Source organism: Peromyscus californicus, unplaced genomic scaffold (assembly GCF_007827085.1).
Source record: "Peromyscus californicus insignis strain IS unplaced genomic scaffold, ASM782708v3 Scaffold_22__1_contigs__length_63687245, whole genome shotgun sequence".
In the NCBI taxonomy this organism is placed as follows: Eukaryota; Metazoa; Chordata; class Mammalia; order Rodentia; family Cricetidae; genus Peromyscus; species Peromyscus californicus.
Genome location: NW_026294525.1, coordinates 10981780 through 11004590, shown reverse-complemented (window position 1 = coordinate 11004590; position 22811 = coordinate 10981780). Strand labels below are relative to the sequence as shown.

Here is a 22811-nt window from a genome sequence, read left to right as displayed (position 1 = left end):
GAGGGGAAAGAGCAGCTCCGGGCCGCGAGCGCCCGCAGCCTGGGTCCCCGCTCCCCGGGGCCGGGTCTAGCGCGCCAGGCCGGGCGAGGCAGCGCTGGGAGAGCGGGCGAGCGGGCGAGCGGGCGAGCGGGCGAGCGGGCGAGCGGGCGAGCGGGCGAGCGGGCGAGCGGGCGAGCGGGCGAGCGGGCGAGCGGGCGAGCGGGCGAGCGCTCGGCGGCGGCGCCGGGGGGCCGAGTCCAGTCCGCGTTTTGCGAGTGCGCAGCAGCCCTCGGAGAGAAGCGGATAATAGTTGCTCCGGCTCGCTCGGCTCCCTCACGCCGCGCTGGGCCCGATAGGCTCAGGCAAGTCGTGCATTTCCCCCCCATATCCGGGTTAGAGAGGGGGGAAAAAAAAAAAAGAGAGAGAGAGAGAGCGAGAGTGAGGGAGAGAGGCAGACAAGAGAGAGAGAAAAGTTTCATTGCAAGCGAAACTAAAAAACTTTCCGGCGGCCCAGGCCGGAGCGGGCGCGGGCCCCCCGAGCGCCAAGGCGCGCCCCCGGCGGGCGGCCCGGGGCTGCGGGGTTGTAGTGGTGGGGGGGGGATTGGGGAGGGAGGGCGCCGCGCTTCCCCGCGGGCCGCGTGGATGCGCGCAGGAGGGGCGGCCGGCTGCGAGTGGGGACATTGTCTCCCCCCACCCCGCCCGGCCGCGCCACGCCGCGGCGATCATGGCCGCGCGGGCAGCGGCAGCGGCGTCGGCGCGGGCACGGGCGGGCAGCGGCGAGCGGCGGGCGCCCTCGGGGCCGCGGCCGGCGCCCGGGGCCCGGGACCTGGAGGCGGGCGCGCGCGGCGCGGTGGCGGCGGCGGCGGCTCCGGGCCCCATACTGGGGGGCGGCGACGGCGGCCTGAATAATGTGCACCACCACCCCCTGCACCCCCGTCACGACCTGAACATGGCCCATAGCGCGAGCGCCGCGGCCGCCGCTAGCTCCAACAGCGCGCAGAGCGGCGGCTCCGAGGCGGCTCTCAAGGAGGGTGCCAGCGCCGCCGCCGCGCTGTCCTCCTCCTCCTCCTCCTCCTCCGCCGCCGCCGCCGCCGTCGCGGCCTCTTCCTCCTCCTCGGCGGGCCCCGGCTCGGCCATGGAGACCGGGCTGCTCCCCAACCACAAACTGAAAGCCGTTGGCGAGGCCCCCGCTGCACCGCCCCATCAGCAGCAGCAGCAGCACCACCACCACCATGCCCACCACCACCATCACCACCATGCCCACCACCTCCACCACCTCCACCACCTCCTCCACCACCACCACCACCACCACGCACTACAGCAGCAGCTAAACCAGTTCCAGCAGCCGCAGCCGCCGCAGCCACCGCCACAGCAGCAGCCGCCACCGCTACCACCGCCGCCGCCGCCGCCGCCGCCGCAGCAGCAGCAGCATCCCACTGCCAACAACAGCCTGGGCGGCGCGGGCGGCGGCGGCGGCGGTGGCGGCGGCGGCGGCGCGCCTCAGCCCGGCCCGGACATGGAACAGCCGCAACATGGAGGCGCCAAGGACAGTGCCGCGGGCAGTCAGGCCGACCCGCAGGGCCAGCCTCTGCTGAGCAAGCCGGGCGACGAGGACGACGCGCCGCCCAAGATGGGGGAGCCGGCGGGCAGCCGCTATGAGCACCCGGGCCTGGGCGCGCAGCAGCCACCCGCGCCGGTCGCCGTGCCTGGGGGCGGCGGTGGCGGCCCGGCGGCCGTCTCGGAGTTTAATAATTACTATGGCAGCGCTGCCCCTGCTAGCGGCGGCCCCGGCGGCCGCGCTGGGCCTTGCTTTGATCAACATGGCGGACAACAAAGCCCCGGGATGGGGATGATGCACTCCGCCTCTGCCGCCGCCGGGGCCCCCAGCAGCATGGACCCCCTGCAGAACTCCCACGAAGGGTACCCCAACAGCCAGTACAACCATTATCCGGGCTACAGCCGGCCCGGCGCGGGCGGCGGCGGCGGCGGCGGCGGCGGCGGAGGAGGAGGAGGCAGCGGAGGAGGTGGAGGAGGAGGAGGAGCAGGAGGAGCAGGAGGAGCAGGAGGAGCAGCGGCAGCGGCAGCAGGAGCCGGAGCTGTGGCGGCGGCGGCGGCGGCCGCGGCGGCGGCGGCGGCGGCGGCGGCAGCAGCAGGAGGAGCAGGAGGCGGCGGCGGTGGCGGCGGCGGCGGCGGCTATGGGGGCTCGTCCTCGGGGTACGGGGTGCTGAGCTCCCCGCGGCAGCAGGGCGGCGGCATGATGATGGGCCCCGGGGGCGGCGGGGCCGCGAGCCTCAGCAAGGCGGCCGCCGGCGCGGCGGCAGCGGCGGGGGGCTTCCAGCGCTTCGCCGGCCAGAACCAGCACCCGTCGGGGGCCACGCCGACCCTCAACCAGCTGCTCACCTCGCCCAGCCCCATGATGCGGAGCTACGGCGGCAGCTACCCCGACTACAGCAGCCCCAGCGCGCCGCCGCCGCCGCCGTCGCAGCCCCAGTCCCAGGCGGCGGCGGCGGCGGCGGGGGCGGCGGCGGGTGGCCAGCAGGCGGCCGCGGGCATGGGCTTGGGCAAGGACCTGGGCGCCCAGTACGCCGCTGCCAGCCCGGCCTGGGCGGCCGCGCAACAAAGGAGTCACCCGGCGATGAGCCCCGGCACCCCCGGACCGACCATGGGCAGATCCCAGGTAACCCCCGCGCCGGCCGGGCCTGCTTCCGCCCGGGCCTCGCGCCGCGAGCCCGACTTTCTTTCTTCGCCGGGTACTTTTTCCCGGCGGCTTGGCGGGGGTGGTGGGGGGCGCGGCGCCGCCCGGCCAAGTCCGGAGCTGGCGGGGTCGGGGAACCGGGCCGCCCCGCGCCCTCCCGGAGCTGCTGCTTGCGCGCCCGCGCCAGGCCCGGGACGGGACCGCGGTCCCCCCAAGGCCGCGCCCGCCCGGGAGGGCTCTCGGGGCGGCGGGCTCCGCGGCCCGCCCGGCCTGGCTCCGCCGGCGCCCACGGTGTGGCCCGAGTGGGCGCGGGGAGAGAGCAACTTTCTCTCTCCTCCGGGCCCCGGTCGGTTTGCCATTCCCCTGCGAGGTAGAGGCAGGGAAAACGAGGTTAGCTTTGTGACAGCCGTGGCTGTTGGAGTTTGGATGTTTACCAGCAGGAATAAGACCCAGATTTACAACGACGCGGAGGCGAAATATTGTAAAATAACATCGATTCGTTCCTAAGAATAGCCGGGGAGATCCATTATGGGGCTTAGGGCTGCTTGGAAGGAGTCACCTTCAACCGGGAGGCGATGTGGAAGGAATAGATTCCGGATCGATGGAACTTATTTTGATCATGGGTTAGACTTTCCTTTTATTCAGCAAACCTAGTAAGGTAGTAGGCCAGTGAAAATGGGTCTTTCTGGATCGCATTTATGTACATTTTCTTGATTTTGCTGTCGCCCAAGTCCTACAGCGATGTTAGGAAGTGTCTTGCGCTCTGGCTGTCTCTTGCTAGTAGGCTGAGCCTAAAGACTGACTTGATCTCCTTTGCAAGGTTTGGAATTTGAATTGTGGAGGTAAACTGGCTGTAATAGTCTCCAGACAGCTGCCTCTGAGTTGACATCTAATCTGCCATCTGATTGGCTCCCCTCTCACCATTGGGCATTTAGCACTGCTGATGTAAATAGAAGTGCGGAGCAGTACAGTCACAAAAATTCCTGCCACAAATAATAACTGAACTCTAGTCCAAGCGGATGGGAGGTTGAATACTATTTAGAGCTTAAATTGTTATGAATCATAGTTAGTAATAAGAGGATTGAATACAGAGAAACATGCTGTTGTCCAGTATTGGGCATTTATGAAACTCGGGTCTTTTGATGACACAGTCTTACAATATGAGCATCACATTGACCGTGGACTTTAGTTGTAGACTGAAGATAGGTGCATTGAGAAGTAACAATAAATAATAAAGCACAGATCGTACGAGTTTGGGCTTTGTAAAGCTTTTTATAAAAGTCTACTTTTTAACAGAGTTAACTGTGAATATATTTTAATTCCATCAGCACATAGTTTAATACGATAAAATTTCAGTATTCACATATGCAGTAATATTTCTTGCTGATATTTAATTATCTAAATTCAGAAGAAAGCTGTATATTTGGTGATTCTTAATTAGCTTAAAACCAGAATAGAGCTATGCATTTTTAGTGATTTGTGTTCTCGTAATTGTGACCATTTTTAAGCTGATCATGTGGAGGAGTAATACTTAGAACTGGCATGTTTTAAAATCCATGAAATGAATCTAATTTTTGTAGAGAACAATTGACTAAAAGAGACAATGAGTGTTTCTGTGAAATTCTAAAAACCCTATTTTCTTCTGGTTTGTAGCATGTAGAAATGCCCGCCCCCCCAATACTGTTTTCTTCCACTTGATTGTTCTGTTAGGGCTAAGTAACGTGAGCCTTGTTTGAACCCCTTATGAACCAGAGCAGGCGTATTATAGGCAAGTTGTACTGGGTACTGTTTCTTCCAAATAATTTTTCCTCTATGCACATCTTACTGCTGTGAAGTTTTGTGATGTTTTTTAATCTGCTAGAAAGGCATAGCCGTGGTTCTTTCTATTTAGCTCATTTGTTTTAGGAAGGTGTATTTTAATAGTTGTGTATTTGAGGAGAGACTTGTCAGCGAAAGGCCTTAATTTAACAGGTGATTGACTCCTGGCTGGACATTGGTACCTGATATCTGCTGCTTCCAAATCTGCATAGTCCATGGAGTTCTACTTGAATAAAAAATTTCCCTGTTCTTGATGGGAGACTTGTGATTTCAATTTTAGTTTTTGATCCACACAGTAAATGTGAAAGAGAAGCCCATATTATAATTAAAATTCTCATCTTTGTAAATTATAAAGGGAGGAAGTTAGAGGCAGACGTAGGTTCGTGTTACTTTTAGGATATTGTTTCTTAATGGTACCAATCATTGTAAGTTTTTTTTGTGTGTGTTTTCTTGGAATGAGAGAGTATCCATTATGGCCTCAGTGTGGCCCTTGGGAATAGCTTTTTTTATCTCTGAGAAAAAAAGGACAGACTTATGACCTCAATTCACAGATTTCTCTTAGGTACCTTACCGATAACATGTAGACTGTTTCTTTTTATACTTTTGTTTTTTTCCTTTTGTTTTGCTTTTGGAAGAACAGTATTATTTAGTATTTGTTACAATAATTGTGCTAGGTAGCCACTTGTCCATAATATTAAATTGAACTAGACTATAGGTCATAAAATGTACAGTCATATTAAATAATTGAAAAATAAATCTTTTTTGGGCTCTTAATACATTTAGTTTCATTTTTGATTTTAGGCAAATGGCTTGTGTGGAGTGACAGGTTTTTTTGTTTGTTTTTGTTACTAGGAACAAACCCTACCTACTGTGGGTAGAGGTCTTTTAAAGGTTGAAACAAACCATTTTATGATTTAGTTTGTTCCTTTTTCTTCTTCTTCTTCTTTTTTTTTTTTTGCAGTAAGTATTTAGATAGATCAATCTCAAAAGGAGTCCTAGAGACTGCTCACATACATAAACTTTTAGGAAGTACACATTTGTCTGGAATTCTGTGCCTGCTATTTTATCTTTAGTTTATAGACTGTAGTAAAATATAATAATAAAAAGTGCTATTTACCATTGGAAAAAAGCGGCTAGTTTAGGCTTACAAGGCAGGAAACCCCAGGATCCTTCCTTATTCCTTAAAATGACTCTAAGATACAGTGTCTCATAAGATCCATCCCTCGTCTCTTCCATGAAACCTTAGGTTAGTTGATATTTCAGATCTCATTAAGACATCTTGATGGCCTAAATTTATATATTTGCCTAGGTATGGATGGTGGTTACCTGGTTAGGTGAATTCAATAGCAATGGTTCATACAAAAGGCCTGTTATTTAAGGAAGAAACACAAGACCCTCAAATTTAAAACAAAGTCTGTAGTTTTTAATTTTTAGTTGTAGGAGATGAAATATTTATAGCTCAAAATGAGTTTTGTTAGACACCATGATTTTTGTATTACTTATTTTTGACTATTTTTGTTTTTATAATAGTAATCAGTTTTAAAAGTCAGCTAATATAAAATTATAATTAATATTAAATTAGGTTTATTCCAGGGTCCTGTTGTTACATTTACTCTGTAGTTGGAAACAACCTTTTTTCTTTTTTCCTCTTGGTTTTGCTTGTCTGGATTTAAGAATTCATTTTTGTCCAGGCTTTGGCCCTTGCATTTTTCTCAGTATCGTATTGTGTGAGAAGTGTGTCATGGGTAAGGGCATAATCCAGATCATGCAGGGACACTTTCACTAATGCACTTAACCTCTGAATAGCCTGCTTCTTCTCTAGAGTTGAGGAGAATAACATCTTCACTCTGCCGTGAGAACACCATTAATTCTAGTTTGAGAACTAATTTGAAAAATATAGAACTAGCTACAGGAAGATGTGCTAATTTTACTGGCCACAGCCGTTGGTTTTTTTTTTTTTTTTTTTTTTTTTTTTTTTTTTTTTTTTTTTTAAAGAAAACTGGTGTGGTAGGGCTTGTTTAGTTTTTAGAGCTGTTTCTCATTAATGGTCCCTATCCCTTTATAATTTGGGCTGGTGTATGTGCAAAGATGACTTCGGATAGAGCAGGAACATCGATTCCCTAGGATACACACCAGCTTCACATCACCATCGGCAAACCCAGAAGGAGATCCCTTTCTTTATTTAACCCTGTCCTTTCTCGGGAGGGTTGACTTAAAATTTACCAGGGTCTGTGAAATTTCCAGCTTGTTTTGGGAGCAGAGCAGATGCGGTTGGGCCGGGAGGTTTTGGGAGCTGGCCTCTTGCCTAGCTTTTTTTTTTTGCCATTGCTGGGTCCAGCTGTCGCTGCCCAGGCCCTGGAGCTCTATGCTCCCAGCCGTGTTCTGTGGATCATTGCACTTTCATTTTGGACTGTATGTCGATTTGTAAACTTGAGGCTGATATTTATGTTTGATAAAACTGCCGTGTTACTTAAAACAACAGATTTATGGGAAGCTGAAAATGAATATTAATAAGATTCCCATTAATTTTTTTTGCAATATTTACATTTTCAAAATGGATGTTATGAAATTTTTATGGCACTCTAGCAGTGCTATTTTTACTTAAGGGGCCATATCCACTTCTTAGGCAGTTTTGGAACTGGGGTGTTTGGGGCTGCATGTGTCTTTTCAGAGGAGTGTTCTTTGCAAAGGAGGCTTTAGGGAACGTCATGCTGCATGCTTGCTGTGTATGCACACTTGCTGTGTGTGCACACTTGCTGTTTATGCACACTTGCTGTTTATGCACACTTGCTGTTGTGTATGCACTCTTGGAGCTGTGTGTGCATGCTTGCTTTGTATACAGGCTTGCTGTATGTACAAGCTTGTTGTGCATGCACGCTTACTGTGAATGCTATGTACGCACAATTGCTACGTAGGCATGCTTGTGTAGGCATGCTTGAAGCTGTGTATGCATGTTAGAGGCCAAGGAATCCCAGGACCCATGTCCTGTTCCCCGAGGTGTGGGGGAGGAGCACTGGGCAGGACTGTATATCCACCAAGAAGGTGTTTATGCATCGTAGATGCAGAGTATTGCACGGTGCAGCTAGGCCCAGTTTGGAGACTATTTGCATAAGACTAATGACCCTTTTTGGTTTAATTAGGTGACTGAATGAATTAACTCTGGTCTGAAACCTTGATATGCTTTAGTGGCCTTTTTCTCTTCGAAAGTCAATGACTAGAAACAGATTCAGGTATCATTTAGTTACTACCTGAGGGTCTCTAGGACTCTACTCAGTTTACCCTATGCTTACATTTGAATAAATATACTATTCAATATACATTTACTGTAGTATCTTACATACACCAAGTGAATTTACCAAAGTATAATAGGCGTGTCTCCAGTAAGGGTTTATCAAATTTTGAAGTTTTTTTTTTTTAATTAAAGTTTTTTTATTATTATTATTTTTAAAGACAGTTTTGTGTACCTCAGGCCAGCCTGGAACTTAGCATGTAGCAGAGGCTGGCCTTGAACTTCAGATGCCTGAGCTCATGTGCTGGGATTACTGGTGTGGGCTACTACCACAGTGGATTTTATGCATTCCTGGGATTGAACCCAGGGCTTTGTGTATGCTGGGCAGGAACTCTACTCATTTGGAACAATTTTAAGCAGACTATTTCTTAAAAGTGACTTACATTTAAGAAGGCTTCAGCAGGTTGTTTTCCAAACTCCGTTCCGCATGGATCTATGCCAAGTTTGTTAGAAGGCTACTGTGTGACAGAGGAATTAATGATGAGATTAATTGGTTTCATACATAATGTTTACTTCCAGGACGGACAGTGCATACGTGGGAGACAGTCCTTTCCATTGTTAAAATCAGGTAGATGGCAGTAGAATCTGAAAGGACTGTCCTTTTGGAGTGACTGAGTGAGGTGTAACCTCTGCTGACCAACCCTTGTGAGGTGCTCTTCTTGGGGTTCTGGGCCTTGAAGAAAGATGACCCTATGGAGCAGACGAAATTATTCCTTAGTCAGCCGTATCTGATGAAATCTAGAAAATCCTGGATGATAGTACCACACTTTTTCTTTTTTTTTGGAATAGATTGCCAAAAAATTACAAGTTTTTAGATATATATCTCCATATATTGATGAAACATCCATAACATAGAATTTACTATTTATCCATTTGTAGGCATAGTCGGGTGGCGCTAGGCACACCTCATTCATGTAACTTTGTAAACAGCACAGAGATGCGGCTATTTCCTTTCTTTGTGTCAAACTTTGACCTTTGCTGCCTCTCACTGTGTGGTATGATGATGCTGTTTGTTTGTTTGTTTGTTTTAAAGTGACCGTGAGTTCTGCCACTTTATAGTTTATTAGTAAAGCCTTCCTCAGGTTCCACTGGGGTACCAATGATGTTTTCCTTTTCAGTTTTATTAAATTGTTCATTTCTGTTGTAGCTTTGAGACTTTGTGGATTTGTGTCATCACTGGGTATAATCACCTTCCTCGGCTTGAAAGAGCAGGAGGACGTAGTGGGGAGAAGCCTGGGACTGGGTAGGATTGGATGTAGAAGTAACCTGTTGAGGTCACATCTCTTTTTGCATTTTTAGCTTTCAAAGCACATTCGTTTTATATGTGTAGTGTTAGGGGAAATGTTTTACACTGATTGAATATTTTTTTTCTGTTTTAAATGTTTGGGCAGTATGCCTTCACCGCAGACACCAGAGTGAATGTCAGGCCAGGTGATAGATACTGTGTCCTCTTTGTATCCATATTTGTGCTCTCTGCATGGTATGTGCTGTTGCTGCTGGTGGTGTCTGTGTGTCTGTCTCTGTACCATGGGCTTGGGCTTTTGTGTGTAGGCCAGAGGCTGGCATTGAGTATCTTCCTTAATCCCTCCCTGCCTTTTTAGAATGATCTTTTGGGACAGAGTCTCTCACTGAACCAAGGTTGAAGTTACTGAATGTGGTAGACTGGGTGGCCCTTGAGCCCCAGGCCGTCTCCTGCCTCAGCCTTCGCCTGCACTTTAGCACCCAGCTTTTTTTTCCCTTTTTCCTTTCTGGAGAGGGTCTTACGTGCCCTGGATGACCTTAAAGTTCTCTACCTCCCAAGTCCTGGGGTTACAGGCATGTGTCAATATTCGTAGTTTTATGTGGTGTAGGTATGGGATGGCAAGCATTTTACCAACTGAGCTCCATCCCTAGCCCTCTTGGCTTTTTATGTTGTTGATGAGCAGTGGACTCAGGCCCTCCTGCTTGCAGGGCAGATTGGGCAGACCCCAGCTCCCATGTTGTTAGTGTTTAGTCCTCTGTAAATACAGAAGTTCATGCAAAAAGTACTAAGACATGTAAAAAGTACCAAATTAAAAAATTACAGCAATTGGTCTTTTAATTTAAAGGCTGCTCCAAAAGAGGTGCTTGCTAATCCTTTTATTTTTATTTTTTTTTGTAAAGCTTTTTATCATACAATATATTTTGATCAGGATGTTAGGATTATTTTTTAGCATGGTTGATGTTGCTCTGAAGTCAACTCTTCAGTTATGGACAGAAGGTACCAGATCCCTAGAGAGGAAATGGACTTATCTAAGCTCCTGTGTTGGGAGGCAACTGTTATTTTAGGCGTGAACATTTAGCATTCGTGTATGCTGCGTGGTTTGTGGCTGCCCCAGACAACCGACTAGTAGATAATCATTTACTGAGTGTCCACTTTTTAGTCAGTGCTCTGCAGACATAGGCAGTCGTGAGTCTGGGGCCTCTGCTACTCCCTGTGCAGGTGAGGCCAGTGCTGCCAGGGCTTGCCTTGCCATACCTGCACGGTGAGGGTTTGGCACTGTGGGCTTAGCACTGGCTTATTTCAACAGTGTGAATGAAGGCTGTGTGGTTCCTCAGAGTAATGGCCTGATTTGGGGAAGTGGGGGGTGTGGATTTTGGAAATACAAATAATTGCAGGTGGATGTGATATAGCTGATGTTTTTTTACTGACTCCTGTTTCCCCCAGTCAGCTCCTGGCTTTGTGCCAGTGCGAAATGGTGCCCTGTTACAGAGAGTAATAACCAAAACCGGAAAATCGAATCATTATATGGAATGGTCCTTTTTCTTTTTCTCAGTTTTCTGCATCTCATAGACTCTTGGAAAAAGAGAAGCAGTCTGCTGGGTATCGGGGAATCTCCTTAGCTTGCTGTGTATTTCTGGGAACAGTTTAGATAATGTATGCTGGCCGAGCACAGTGCAGCCACTGCTCCAGGTCCTGAAATAAACCTTTTCAGAAAGCCGGCCCCAATGATTAGTGGAGGCCGTTCCAGAATTCTTATTGGCGGCTCCTGTTTCTTTCTCTATGGTGTCTCAGAAGTTCAACCACTCCTCAGAACCAAATCAGGAAATGACTGGGAATCCCAGAATTGATCTAGGAGCTGACATCTAAGTTTTGAAATGGTGTTTTTTTGTTGTTGTTGTTACCAACCAAATTAAGAATCCATTGCAGTGTCTTAGATTTTCTTTTTGCAGTTCCTATGTAATTTTAAATAATAAATTCACTTTGCCTTGTGAGTTATGGGTGACCTTGGAAATGCAAGTGGAAAATCTTGCCAAACAAGTAGTTTTCTGAGGAAGCAGGCACAGCTCCCAGGGATGGGCACTTTCTTTGTGTTTAGTCCTGTGATGGGGAGGATTCGCGAGAGGATGACCATAGTGAGGCTATGCCTCCTGAGGTAGAGAGACTGTAGCTGGGAATCCACAGCAGGTTGTGGCTTATTGTTGGGCTGGTGCACTCATTGTCTCTGGCCTCCACAGGGATTTGATTTTCCATTTGGAATGTTGCTGGCAGACTGGTTGCTGAAGGCCTTCACTGAAGTCCTTCCGTTAACCCCATGCCCTACCTACTCTGCCTGCCTCCTTTCCTGGGCCTGCTTGCTTCTGTCTCCCTTCAGAGTGTGGTCGAGGACAAGGCTGCCCCAATGTTTAGCCCTGCCCAGCCCCAAAGTTATTTGCTTCTTCATAGACTCCAAGTAGGGATTTCAGGTCATCTGGGGGGGCCTGTGACGGTCGTCCTCTGGGCAGGACCCAAGCCTTCCTTACATCTACGCTGTCTGTTTTTATGAACTGCAAAAGTTACTGTATTTTTAGGATCACTAATTTTCAAAATTTCAAAAATTAAAAACAAGACATCTTGGAGCTTCTGGGTAATTGGACTTTGGTTAACTTGTTGCATTTTGTGTTGTCTTTAACTTCACTGGAACTATTAGATTTGTTTCCTAACAGAATTATAATTTGCTACATAGAGGGGTTAGGGATGTTCTTAAATAATCAAAATACACAATGCAATCTGAGAATGTTAATGACTTTGCTCGGAGAATACTTTTTCAAGTATTTATTTTTAAAATCTGTATATTTGTTTGTTGGTGGGTTTGTGCATGTGAGTGCAGATGCTGGAGGCTAGACTAAGGTGTTGGATCCCTGGAGCTGCAGTTACAGGCAGTGGTGAGCTGCCGGTTGTGAGTGCCGGGACCTGAACTCAGGTCCCTCTGGAAGAGCAGTGTGCGCCGCTCTTTTTCACTGAACCATCTCCAGCTCCATTCCTTTTGTTTTTAATACTGAGATTTAGAAAGCTGTCGTAGACAAAATTAAATTCTATTATGAACAAGTGCTGATCGCTGTTTGGTGCTTTTCATACAAGGAGTAAATACAGCATAGGATCCATAATTCTCCCTGGTGAATGATTAGAAACTCCTGGGGTTTGCCGAATAGAAATTAAAGTGAATGGCTGTAATACTCCTCAGTTCTTGTGCAAAAGATCACCGCCCTCTAAGCATACCACCTGAGGGGAGACTAACTGGGGGATCCCGGATGGGAGAGGGGAAGGGGAGCCAAGGAGAGACTTATCGTAACGAATGAAGGTACTACAGTGTAACCTAGTACATTACTGTGCTACCCCCACACAGTAATGGAGGCGAGTGCCCCGTTTTGGAAATATTTGAAAGGTGGCTGGTAGCTTGTCTGAAGTGAACATGCCCTGATGCATGTTGCTCACTTCCAAAGCAGTTGCAAGAATCGTGTGCAGTCAGTGCTCATTCTTTTAGGAACTTGGGAGTTGTTCTTAGGTATGATGGTGTTGACGAGAAGGGGGTTCTAATGTGGATTCTGTCTTGAGTGTCATTTTTCTGATGCATTCTCCCTAAAGAAATGGCTTTGCAGCTGGGCGAACCCCCAGCAGCTGGGAAGAGAATTGCTAGATGTCCAAGGCTAGCCTGAGCTACTTGGTGAGTTCCAGGACAACCTGAGTTACCAAGTAAGGCCCTGCCTCAAAAACAAACAGAAAACAGTGCAGGAAGGGTTTAATATCAGGTCATTTAACTCGACCTCACTGGACAGTCTTGAACCAGGGCTCCAGGATGTGTCATAGCAAGAGTGGAGCGTTCTCTGTGCTGGATGCTGTGGGGAAGCTGAGACCGCAGCGACTGCCTGGATGAAGGGGTCTGCTCCATGCAGGATGAAGGGATCTGTTCCATGCAGGACGAAGGGATCGTTGGGAGTAGCTTTGTTAGAGCTGTGCTTCACATAGATCAGGTGGAGAGTGGAGAAGCAGCAAGGCCTTGCTGGAGATGGAAGCAGAGACAAGGAACTGCATGAGCCGAAGGAAGTAAGCAAGCAACAGAACGCTGGAAGCTGGGCTGTTTATGGCCTGTGTGACCTCAAGCAAGTCACTTCATGTCTCTGTGCTCTGCAGTTCCCTTTCAAGGAATGGGAGAGAATCCTTGTGGGATTTCTTGTGTAGACTTGATTAGGTACCATTGGCAACGAAAGGGACATTTTAATGGAGTGACAAAATAGTGTGTTTTCTCATCAATAAAGATTTTAAATGAGTTTGTTCTCTTTCTCTTGTAGTTAATTTAACAGTCTATCAGTTTTTTTCCCTTCAGAACAAATAGGTTAATATTTGAAGCTTATTTCTAGTCTAAATCACCTCAGACTTTTTTTCCCCGATGGTTCTTTCTTTGCCAAGTAAAGGAAAACTAAGTTATTGAATAGTTGTAAAATGTGGGCCATAGTTTTCAAGCCTGATATTGGTGTAGGCTGTCAAGGCAGATAGATATGCAGAGAATATTTGTAAATTGTTAAACTTTGTGTTCTCTGTTTATCATAGAGGGCTGCTCTTAGATTATGGAGGAAGTAAAGATTGGCAATTAATTAAATGAAGTAGTTTGTTGGGGGGTATTCTTATGTTCCTTGTGCTATTTAATTAGAAAGAGAGGTTGGGTAACTAACCTCTTAGCAATCTGGATTTTGAGTTGCGGGAAATGTTGGTAGGTAGACCACTTCCAAATCGGATCTTTTGCTTCTAATTAATTTTCCCCATGAGGAAATTAAGTAGGTTGAAGTTTTAGTCGTACTGGCTAGGAGTTTGCTGGCTTTGAAAAGTGTCCTTGCCCCTTAGTGCGGGATCCCTGGCTTCCTGGCTGATCTGGAAGACAGAGGGGAGTTGCCCAGTGCAGGAGGAGACTTGTCCACAGCCCTTAGGCTTCTGTCCCTTCACCTGGTGGCCACAGTGTGTGTGGGAGACTGGAGTGACTGAGCCCTTGAGACACCAGCGTTGACTCTCATTCTGTAGGGAGTGTGTGTTGACTTCCGAAGTTCCTGTGAGTTCCCAGAGGCCGTATGACTCCTGAAGGGGGTGAGACAAAGGAGGGCACCAGAGGAGGAATGTTATCAGGGTGGCTGTGCTTGGACAGCTTAGCGGAATATGACATTTTGGGTCTCATTTTTGCCCTTTGAAGTGTTTTGATGTTTCATTAAAAAATGGTTGGAAAGAAGTTGTGCTCAGCTGTTGAGATATTTGAGCCAACTGGCATCAGTGTGTGGACTTTTCTTCTTTGTCTGTCCAGCAAGTGCACAGAAGGTATTTGATGAAGAGGAGGGCACACTAGCATGGCTGACCCGGCAGAGCTGAGCGCTGGAATTGTTTCCAATACGTGATGATTTTTAGGAACTCTCAAAGTTTCCTGTGAAACACACTAGGTGGTGTGCACAGTACCACGTGATCAAAATATTTTTCCCTGGCTGCTGCCAGAAGCTGACTATTGCTGCTCAACAATCTCACTTGTTGGGCGCCCTGCCAAGACGTTTAAGACGGGCCCCTTCCGTGAGCCTCCATTCCTAACCTCACAGTGAAGTGCCAGTGACCTTCACATATGTAGATTAGCCGTGTGCTCTGTGAATTGAAGCCGCTGTCTCAGGAAGAAAGCCGTTTTCTTTATTTCACTGGGACTTTGACAGCTTTCCTTCCCTGGCCTGGGCAGAGGTAATGCAAGGAGATTGGACTCCCACGGAGCATGGACAGATAGCCCGGGGAGGCAGTGTGCGCTGGTGCGCACGACCCGCCACCAGGTCCTGCGGTGGGCACTGGGTGAAGTGTTTGTTACCACACACAGATGTGTGAGCAGTGTTCCTTAGAAAAGACCCTTTCGGTTGGGGGCATGTCTCATTAGTGTTGAATAGCCCTTCCAAGTGAAGGCATTTTCTTCTCTGCCTTTTTCTCTCCTCTTCTCCCTCTCTCTCATTTGTTTGTTTATTTATTATTTACTTATATGAGACAGACTCTCACTGTGCAGTCCAGACTGGCCTAGAACTCACAAGCTTTCCACTGTTTCCACACAAAGATGTGTGCATCCGTGCCTGGGCTTTGAAATAATTGTTGAATTATTGTTTCTTTCCTATAGGTATTTGAAAACAAAATACTTTTTTTTTTCCTAAACAAAATACTTTCCATACTGTGGGCCATCATGGGCTACATACATTTCATTCAGACAAGCCTTTCAAAGATACAAGATTTTGGACATTGGGGAGGTGTGCTGTCCACATCTGAAATGAACTGGTATGACTTCACTTGAGAGTTTTATATTTATTAATGCAATTAATGAGCCATGGGCTTTTATTAGATAAAAGTAGTTTGAAAGGGTATTTCTCTCTGTCATTTTACTTTGTGTGTGTGGAGTTAGAGCTCTGCATGGGTGGCAGTTGAGGTACTTACTTGATGGGGTTCATGGTAGAGCGTTTGGAAGGAAAAGTTCTCATTGTGAATTTAATTGGTCTGAAGAGGCACTCTAGTGTGTTCTTGGCAGAAGAGCGGTGATCTGGGCAGCCTGACATTTATAAGTGCCTTTGTGTGGCTTTCGGGCCCAACTCTTCCTGTGAACATTCTGGTTTATGACATGGGTCAGAGCCCGGCTGTAGATACCTGGCTCTCCCAGTGGGGTCCAGAAGAGGTCACTCCTCTGTGGGGAGTGTGCCTGATGGGCAGGCTTGACTGAGGAGCAGGAAAAGCCTCCCCTTTGACCTGGGGAAAACTTGTTTCTCTCTGGTGGGGAGAATCATTTTAAAAAAATTGGGAGAACTGATTGTGACAACATTGACTCTCAGAAATGCCGGGGTCATAGTCCCCAGGTCACTGGGCTCACATGTGCCTGGCCTCTTTCTGTGTGCAACTTCGGATTAGGAACAGAAGCTCACCTCCAAAATGAGATTGATGGAGGTGGGGTGGCGGCGGATAGCATCCGAGGAAAAGGAGGTAATTCTGGGATGGATGAAGTAGCAAGGTGGCTGTGTAGTTAAGGTCAGGGTGACTACGTGCCAAGTGCTCCTCCCGGGAGCAAAGGGTACACAGTACCCAGGGAGAGCGGCCAGCCAGGCACAGAGAGAAATGTCCCAGTGGTAGTGAGTCAGCAGCTGCATCTTGCATGGTTTTTGAAAATGTGTCCTGCTGAGGACGGTTATGTCATAGTCAGGGGTAATTGGTAAAACTCTTAAGAAATATGCTACTTTTTGTTCTTGACTTCTCAAAAAAAAATGTAGGTTTATGGAAAGACTTAGGAGAGTCATACAAAATAGTGTGGTAATAAAAATCACTAATATCAGAATAGCTGCAGTGACTGGATGAGACCATGCATGCCATGCACATGCATACACCTGGGAGGCATCATCGTTACCCTGGTTTTGAAGACAAGCAAATGGGTAGAATTAGGGAATGCGTTCTTTCACAGGCACCCAGGGAGGAGGACATTCAGAGGCCTCCTCCTGTGGAGGGGCCTGGAAGCCCACCTTCTTGCTGCTCCCAGAGGCAGAATAGTGTTTCTCCATGTAAAACCACATTGTGATGATTGAGCTTTTATTATGTGGTCCATTGTCGCAAGCAAACAAAGAATAAAGACTGTGTATTACAGGAGGGTGCCTATTGGTTTATTCTTGTGGTGTCACCAGGCATTAATTTACATCCACCTGTCATGGGAAGGCCATGCCACGATCTGGGCCATTGCTCTGAGTTGCCAAGACTGTGAAGAAGTCTTGATGTTTAAAGAGCAGTGTAGACTGTCTCCCCTCTGTTTATTTCAGTGCAGCGGTGACTGAACTTCCCAAGAAGGAGGTGAGGGTCTGCATTTGGAAGTAATTCTAGAATGGAGGAGCTGCTGAGTGAGCTGATTTGTATAAAGAGGAGGATGATGGACAGTGTCTCAGGTCCCTTCTATTATGTATGGGGCCAGCACCTGTGAATTCAAGGAAGCAAGAAGGAATCAAGGCAGATTGGTGGTATTGGAAGGGACTTCTCAGAAGACTGATAAGAGTAGGAATATGGGATTTAAAATATATATTGTTGTATTCATTTTGAACAGAGTGAACTCCTGAGAAGGTGTGGACGTTGTCAGCCAGACAGCAAAATTTGTGTGTGTGTGTGTGTGTGTGTGTGTGTGTATATATATATATATATATATATATATATATTTATTTATTTATTTATTTTACAATCACTGTATATATTTATTTTAAAATCACTGTGCTGGGGGGCTGACTCAGTTGGTAAAGGACTTGCCTTGCAAACACAGGAACTGGATTTGGTCCCCAGAAGCCACGTAGCAATGAGTGTCCAGCATCGCATGCTTGTAGTCCTAGCCTTGGGGAGGCAGAGACAGGAGGTTCCCTGCGATTTGATGGCCAGCCAGTCTCAATCAATTGATGAGTGCTAGGCCAATGAGAGACCCTGTGAAAAGAGGGTGGATGGTGTTCCTGAAGGTGACACACAAGGCTGTCCTCACGTCCCACACGCGTCCCCGCACATGTGTGCACACATTTTAAAAAAGAGAAGAGAACCAGGATATGAATAAGAGTGAGAAATAAGCATGAGAGAAAACTTCTTTGGGAAGGTTCTTTCATGCGGTGCAGTCATGGTGATCTCCCCTTGCTGTGGCTGCACGGCCCCCTCAGGGCCAGATTGAGTGGTGGTGAGATTTGAAAGTTTTAGTTGACAGTAGAGGACACTTTCTTGCTTTGCTCGGATGCTGCTAGGCTTTTTGGGCCTCGGGGTGCTGGGTCGGATGTGGGGACCCTTCTGTGGCCTATGAGCAAGGCACAGGTCTGACTGAGGGTGGTTCCCCTGTGTGCCCGAAATAGTTCTCCCCTCGATTTCTCAGCGAAAACAAACCTCAGCTTTTAATAAAGGTCAGTTTGTCTTCTAACTCTTCCAGCAGAGGCCTAAGTTCCAGTGTTAACCCCGCAGAGGCGTCTGTGGAGTATGAAAGAGCTAGCTCCCCCCTGGTTTCCTCACTTCCTGCTGCCACCCCAGTGCTGACCCTAGCCTGGACTTAGAGTATTTCACTTTGCTTAATGTCTGTTTATAGTAATTCTTTAATCCTGGAGATAGCTGCATGGAAGTGGTATCCTTTATGGTATGGCAGTGTGTAGGGAATTCAAAAGAGTGAACTTTGTTTAACCTGTAGTCAAAGACTCAGAGACAGGTACAGAAAATAATCCTTATTTGCAACTCAGAACTCACGTTCAGTATGAGTTTTCATATGTATAAGATGGAACATTATGGAAATAGAAGACAGTTTAAAGTAATGAGATATTGATAACTAGAAAGATTGGTTCTCATACTGAAGAATAGATAATTCACATGAAAAAAAGTGGATATTTTTAAAAATCTGTGAGGCACTAATGGGGTTATTCATGTGTATGTCACAGACTCAATCTTTAAAGAACGGTCACACACATTTCTGTAGTCTTGCACATACTCAGCATGTACCCTTTGGCCTGGGCTGTTTTCAGATGGGGCATTTTCACCATTAGCAGCTGAAGAGGCATATGCAGCCTGATGTCCCCTGCCTCCTGGAGGCTGGGAGGAGGGGGAGGAAAAGGATGAGGATGAGGATGAGGAAGGTGTAGACACTTGCCCATCTGGCCCCACAGGCAGAAGACAGGGATGTGGGTTCGGCAGCTTTCAAAAGTATTTTGGTTTGTGTATCATTGTGTGTGTTTCATTCCAGACTGTGGTTTGGGAATGCTGGGCTCCAGATGTACTCTGGACAGTACAGTGGAGATGCTCAAGTTTCATGGCAAGAAAATAGGAATGAGCAGGAGATGAGAGTCCACCTGGGCATGCATTTGTGTTCTTTGAAATTGGAGACCCTAGTCATATGTGGTGGTGCATGTCTTCAATTCCAGCACCTGGGAGGCAGAGGGTGACGTGTTTCCATGAGTTCAAGGCCAGCCTGGTCTACATAGAAAGTTCCAGGACAGCCAAGGCTACATAGTGAGAATCTGTCCCTAAACTACAACAAAACAAAACCAAGCAAAGCAACAGAAAGAATAGAGACCCTGAGCCTGTGCCTGAGAAGCACAGAGCACTGTTGGGAAGCGTCGGATCTAGGGTGAAAGGAGATTGGAATTGGAAGGGTCCCACAGCTTGGGAGTGGAAGCTTCTGGAAAAGAGACAGGCACAGTGTGAGGAGCTCTGTGGAGCCCCTGAGAGTGGAGAGGCTACTGTGGCTGCTGGTGTCTAGGTGAATGGGAGCGTGCTCGGAAGGCCAGCCACAGTGGGTAGTGGATGGGGAGGAGGAAGAGGCTTTGAGAGGACAGAAGAGGAAGAAAGGAGAGAACTTGGGCTGACCCTCAGCTCTCTGCCTGTGTGGCCCATTTCACAGTGGTTGGGAGCTGTCCTGGCAGGGATGGGGGCCCTCTTCCTGGGTATCCCCAGAAACCGCTGGTGTGCTTGTGATCCGAGTTCATATTTAATCCTGGCAGCAGTCCTAGGAGGCAGGTTTTGTTTGCTGTTCCCACTTTATAGATTTCAGCAAATATAAGTCACGGGGGAATGTTTGTACAAAGATTATTTACAAACATTTCTGAAAATTTTCTGTACTCCATTGAGCTCCCAGCGTGTTGGCATGCTCTTTATCTATGCCAGCTGGGGTGTCCCCTTGCAATAGACAGCAGGACTTCCCTGAGTATCTAGAGATGCTCCTTAAGGTAGGGTCATTGTTCGCCATAGTGACTTGGGATCGAGGCCTTGGCCAGCAGGAGTAAAAGATGTTGCTACGTAGTTTATCATCACCTGTGAAATCATTTGTGTTTGCAAATGTCACATAGGGTTTCTGTCTGCATAGGTGATTCATGGATACTAAGTCGATAAAATGGGAATATATTTCTCTCATGCATTTGTAGTGAAGGCACTTTAAAGTTACCACACACGTGTGCTCCTTACTTACATTACAGGTTCCTTCATGTTACCTGTAGCCCCAAAGAGAAACCAATTGTTTGCCATTGCATTCAAATGTAATTAGTAATTAATGATATAAGGTAATTGGTCCAACAGCGAGTAGGTGTCAGCCCTGGAGCTGAGGGATTCTACTTTTGTCTTTTGATGTTGGGGCCTGTACTGTATGTACCCCATTTCAGAGTGAGTACACACCCAGCTGAGGAAGTGGGTGGCAGGTGTGGAATCTGGGACATGTGCCTTCCTCCCCTCCAGAGCGGGTGGAGTTCTTTTGGAAGCAGCCAGCATATGAGGACTTTTTGTCTGCCTGCTTGACAGCATTCGATATCCTGTGAAGACACTGGGCAAGCTGGAGGAAGAGCTCCCCTTTCCACCAGAGGACATCGTTTGGCTAAAGACAAACCACTCATTCAGGAGGCCAGAGTAGGGAGATCCCAGCCAGCAGGTGAAGAGGTCCTGGAGATAATGCCCTGCCTCCTGAGACCCTCCCCTGCACATGCTGGGCCTGGCCTGGGCCTGCCAGCTAGGAAGCAAGTTGACCAGAGTTCTTCCCTTCCTTTGGAGACTATGCATTGCCATTCCTTTGCAGAAAGAAAACCCAGAGATCCCAGCAGAGGCAAGAGGATGTCTGAGTGTTTGAGGACAGGTGGAACTACACAGAGAGATTCTGTACCAGACCCATCCTGAAAAAAGGGTGGTGGTGGGGACCCATGGTCAAGACATTAATGTGACTGAAGAATCTTTTTCTTAAAAAAAAAAAAAAATTCATCATGGACGTACACTCTAGAACTCTGGTAGACGGTCACTAGCCCTGCGTGACTACTTAAACCATAATCTCGGTTCTCTAGTCACAGTGGCCATATGGATGTGTGTATAGCCCAAGTGCAGCGTAGATCGAGAACACTCTGGTCACTGTAGAAAGTTCTGTGACACATTACTCTGGAATTTTTGGTTGCATCCTTCGTTAGGTGAGGAAATTTAGACCTTTGAGCCTGTGCACTGCTTCTTAGTACAGAAGGTCAGTTCCTTATTTGGTTGATCATCAATAGGATAGGATGTTGACTGATTTTTGAAGTTCCTTATTCCCTGATTTCCCCCCCTCTTTGAGATGGGGTCTCAGTGAGTCACTTTGGCAGAACTCTCTGTGTAAAGTGTGCTGGTTTTGAAATCATGGTTATCCTCCTGCCTCTGCCTCCTGAGTGCTGGAATTACAGGCTTGTACACCCTGCCTGGCTTGAAGCCATTTTTGTTATAGTCAGCATCACACATGTATTTATCTCAAATGTAAACATAATTGAGTAAGAAGAGTATTACTGCAAGAGACTTCTTTGTGTAAGAAGCCTCTGTGGTACTTCCTGTGGAGGGTGATGGCATCAAAAGGGGTGCTTGCACTGGGCTCACTTTTGTTCGTTTTGATTTTCATGTCAGCGGCTCTCTGTGTATCCTTGGCTATCCTGGCACTCACTGTGTAGACCGGGCTAGCTCGAACTCAAAGAGATTTGCTTGCCTCTGCCTCCTGAGTGCTGGCATTAAAGGCATGCATGACCATGTTCAGCATGAACTCACTTTTTTCCCCCTCATCCTTTGTCTGTCTGTCTGTCTGTCTGTCTCGACCAGGTCTCCAGTGTTGACCAGGCTGGTCTTGGTGTGCTGGGCTGGAGCGCCCTGCTTGCAGACTGTGCCTCCTGACGGGGCTCTGCTTCTCTCACGGGAGGGAAAGTGCGTCTGCTGTTTGGAACCCAGCCTCTGGAAGGCTTCTGTAGATTTTACCCTCTAGCCACTGAAGAAAGTACACGTGAGGCTGGTTAGTGTTTCCTGCAGCACTACAAGGACAGACTTCATTTCTATCTGTGACACAGTCTGAACTTTAACCCTGGGCCAGGTGGTGGGAAGAGTTTATGCATCTGGAAAAACAAATTGGAATGTTGTTCTTAAGATTGCCTGAAATGCTTTTGCTCCTCCTATCAAATGGGACATGAGACACGCTGTCAGGAAGCTGGACCCTGCCTGCATCAATGTGGTGTGTGGGTTTGACTGGCTGGCACCGTGCTGGTCAAGGTGTGAGCGGTGGTGCCTTGTTCCCCTCTCCTGCCCAGAGTTTTCACAGCCTGTCCGCTGCAGGACCTCGGTCTGTGTCAGAGACATCAGGGCCCTTCTGAGTGTTAGATCACAGTGCTGCTGAGATGGGTAATTAGGAAGTACTGCGGGCTACAGATTGGAAGGAAGAAACTTCCCATTTGCAAACATTTAACAGAATTAGATGAAGCAAAAGTACATTTTTTAGTGTCTGAAAGCTTGATTGTGGGTACAGGATGGCTGCTGTTTGTGCCCAGATTCTCCTCTATTATTCGGTGTGGACACTGTATTTGGAATGACACTCCTTTTGTTAGGACTTACTTAGTCCTTTGAATAATAATGCCTGAACTTGAAAAATAATGAAGTGTCTAAGTCCTGGACGTTTTCTTACAGCTGGTTCTTACCATGTAGCCCAGATTTGCCTACAATTCCCATGGCCCACGTGGCTTTGAACTTCTTTTCTAGTTGTCGAAACCTCCTTGTACACATCCAATTCAAGCCATGGATCTTTAAAAAAACAACTTAAAACAAATTAAACTCTTTTTATTTCATGTGTATGGGTGCTTTGCCTGCATGTATGTCTGTGCACTACATGTGTGCCTGGTGTCTGTGGAGGCCAGAAGAGGGCATTGGATCCACAGGAACTGGAGTTACAGAAGGCTGTGAGCCTCCATGTGGATGCTGGCAATCGAACCCTGGTCCTTTATAAGAGCAGCCAGTGCTCTTAACTG

At 47.9% G+C, this 22811-nt stretch overlaps 1 protein-coding gene across 5 annotated transcripts in view; it reads left to right on the top strand.

Annotated features, from left to right (window-relative positions):
• The first annotated feature begins 242 nt into the window (after positions 1-242).
• Positions 243-22811, top strand: part of Arid1b (AT-rich interaction domain 1B) — a 380162-nt gene continuing 357593 nt past the window's right edge. For 2 of the 5 annotated variants that reach the window (XM_052750907.1, XM_052750906.1), the window contains exon 1: positions 871-2656. In XM_052750907.1, coding sequence (XP_052606867.1) covers positions 929-2656 — 1728 coding nt within the window. In that variant the 5' untranslated portion in view covers positions 871-928. Of the gene's footprint in view, positions 342-870; positions 2657-22811 lie in introns of those variants that run through there. The other 3 variants (XM_052750910.1, XM_052750905.1, XM_052750908.1) reach the window with 3 other exon arrangements.